The 1,383-nt window shown below is 43.6% G+C and overlaps 1 protein-coding gene across 1 annotated transcript; it reads right to left on the bottom strand.

The window, feature by feature from the left end:
• Positions 1 to 122: 122 nt before the first annotated feature.
• Positions 123 to 788, bottom strand: LOC121138422 (endogenous retrovirus group K member 8 Gag polyprotein-like). Its single transcript, XM_040741122.1, has one exon. The coding sequence runs from the start codon at positions 777 to 779 to the stop codon at positions 123 to 125; it is 657 nt and encodes a 218-aa protein (XP_040597056.1). The 5' UTR covers positions 780 to 788.
• Positions 789 to 1,383: the final 595 nt, after the last annotated feature.

The raw sequence follows: 1,383 nt of genomic DNA, 5'->3' as shown, positions 1-1,383 counted from the left end.
TCTGATTGGTCTAATTAAATCCTGACATAGAGCATTGGCATTTTCCCAAGCTAATTGTTTGAGGAGGATATCAGTGCCCTCAGAAGGAGGCATCATTCTATTAATAGCCTCTTCTAACCGGGCTATAACTCCTGATAGGTTTCTTCTGTTCCCTGCTTTATATTAGCCAATGCTCCTCCCTTGGTTCCTGAAGGAGGAATCCGCCTCCATGCTTGAACAGCGTTAGTAGTTATTATTTGCAAAATATCTCGAGGTATTTTAGTCTGAGACTGAGGGGTGGCATATTCTCCTGTGCCCATAAACATAGCCATTGTGGGCTTGGGGCCTCGTTTTTTGATGGAATCTACAATGGTCTCTTTGCATATGTCCTCATATTCAGTTCTCCAGAGAATATAATCTCCAGGAGAGAGTGTGGCCTTTGCAGTCTGTAGCCAGTCATAGGGAGTTAGCCAAGAACTGGCCACCATTTCTACAATCTGCAAGGTAAAAGGTGCAGATGGTCCAGACATTTTTACAGCCTGTTGGAGCTCTTTAAGAGTTTTAAGGGGCAAAGGTTCCCACATAGGTTCCTCATCCCAAACTTCTGTGACCGGGAATATACCAAAGGTAGTATCTCCGGTTCTCCTTGCTTCAGCCATAGCCCCTTGAAATCCCATAGGGACCAAGGGAGGATATTTTCGAGGCTTTAGGACTGGTCTTTTCTCTTTTACCATTGTAATATAGGAGGGAGGAGGGTCAGTATGATCTCTAAAATCATCTTCCCAATCCTTCTTTGCCATCTCATCATCTAAATAGACATCATCATCATCATTCTCAGGAGACGATTCTTTACGTCTGCAGTGTCTTCCCGTTTGTAATGGTTTTAACTCTTCCGGGGTACCTTCCTCGAAAGCCACCTCAGCATATACCGGTTCCTCAGTCTCAGAACCTGTTTCTCGACAAAGGCCCTGAAAAGGGGTGCCTTCAGTCAATATTTCTCTAATATGCAAAAATAAAGGGAAGGCTTGAGGAGGCAGGGTCTTTTCTCCATTTTCCTGTACATATTTTCGCATTTCTCGACCAAGTTTTTTCCATTCTCCTAAGGTCAAGGATCCCTCATTCAAGAACCAAGGGCTTATCTTTTGAATAAACATAGCAAAGTGCTCTAAATCTTTCTTAGAAGTATGAAGTCCTGAATTGAGCAACATTCTATGTAACATGGTTACCAGCATGCTCTCATTTTTAGTCAGCGTATGCCCCATGATTATTTCCTGTTTTTCAAGATTACTCACGCTTAACCGGTCAGCCTTTACCGGCGGGACTGCAGCTCCCTGGTGAGATCCGTTCCTTGACCACTAAAAAGGAAAGAAAAGAAAGATTACCTGTCCTTCAGGTCCCTGTTCG

This window comes from Mesocricetus auratus, unplaced genomic scaffold (assembly GCF_017639785.1).
Source record: "Mesocricetus auratus isolate SY011 unplaced genomic scaffold, BCM_Maur_2.0 contig_4085_pilon_obj, whole genome shotgun sequence".
Lineage (NCBI taxonomy): Eukaryota > Metazoa > Chordata > Mammalia > Rodentia > Cricetidae > Mesocricetus > Mesocricetus auratus.
The sequence above is the reverse complement of the archived record's forward strand: the minus strand, read 5'-3'. Positions and strand labels throughout refer to the sequence as shown.

Coding starts and splice junctions, on each gene's coding strand:
- LOC121138422 (XM_040741122.1), bottom strand. CDS start 779: ATGGCAAAGAAGGATTGGGAAGATGATTTTAGAGATCATACTGACCCT.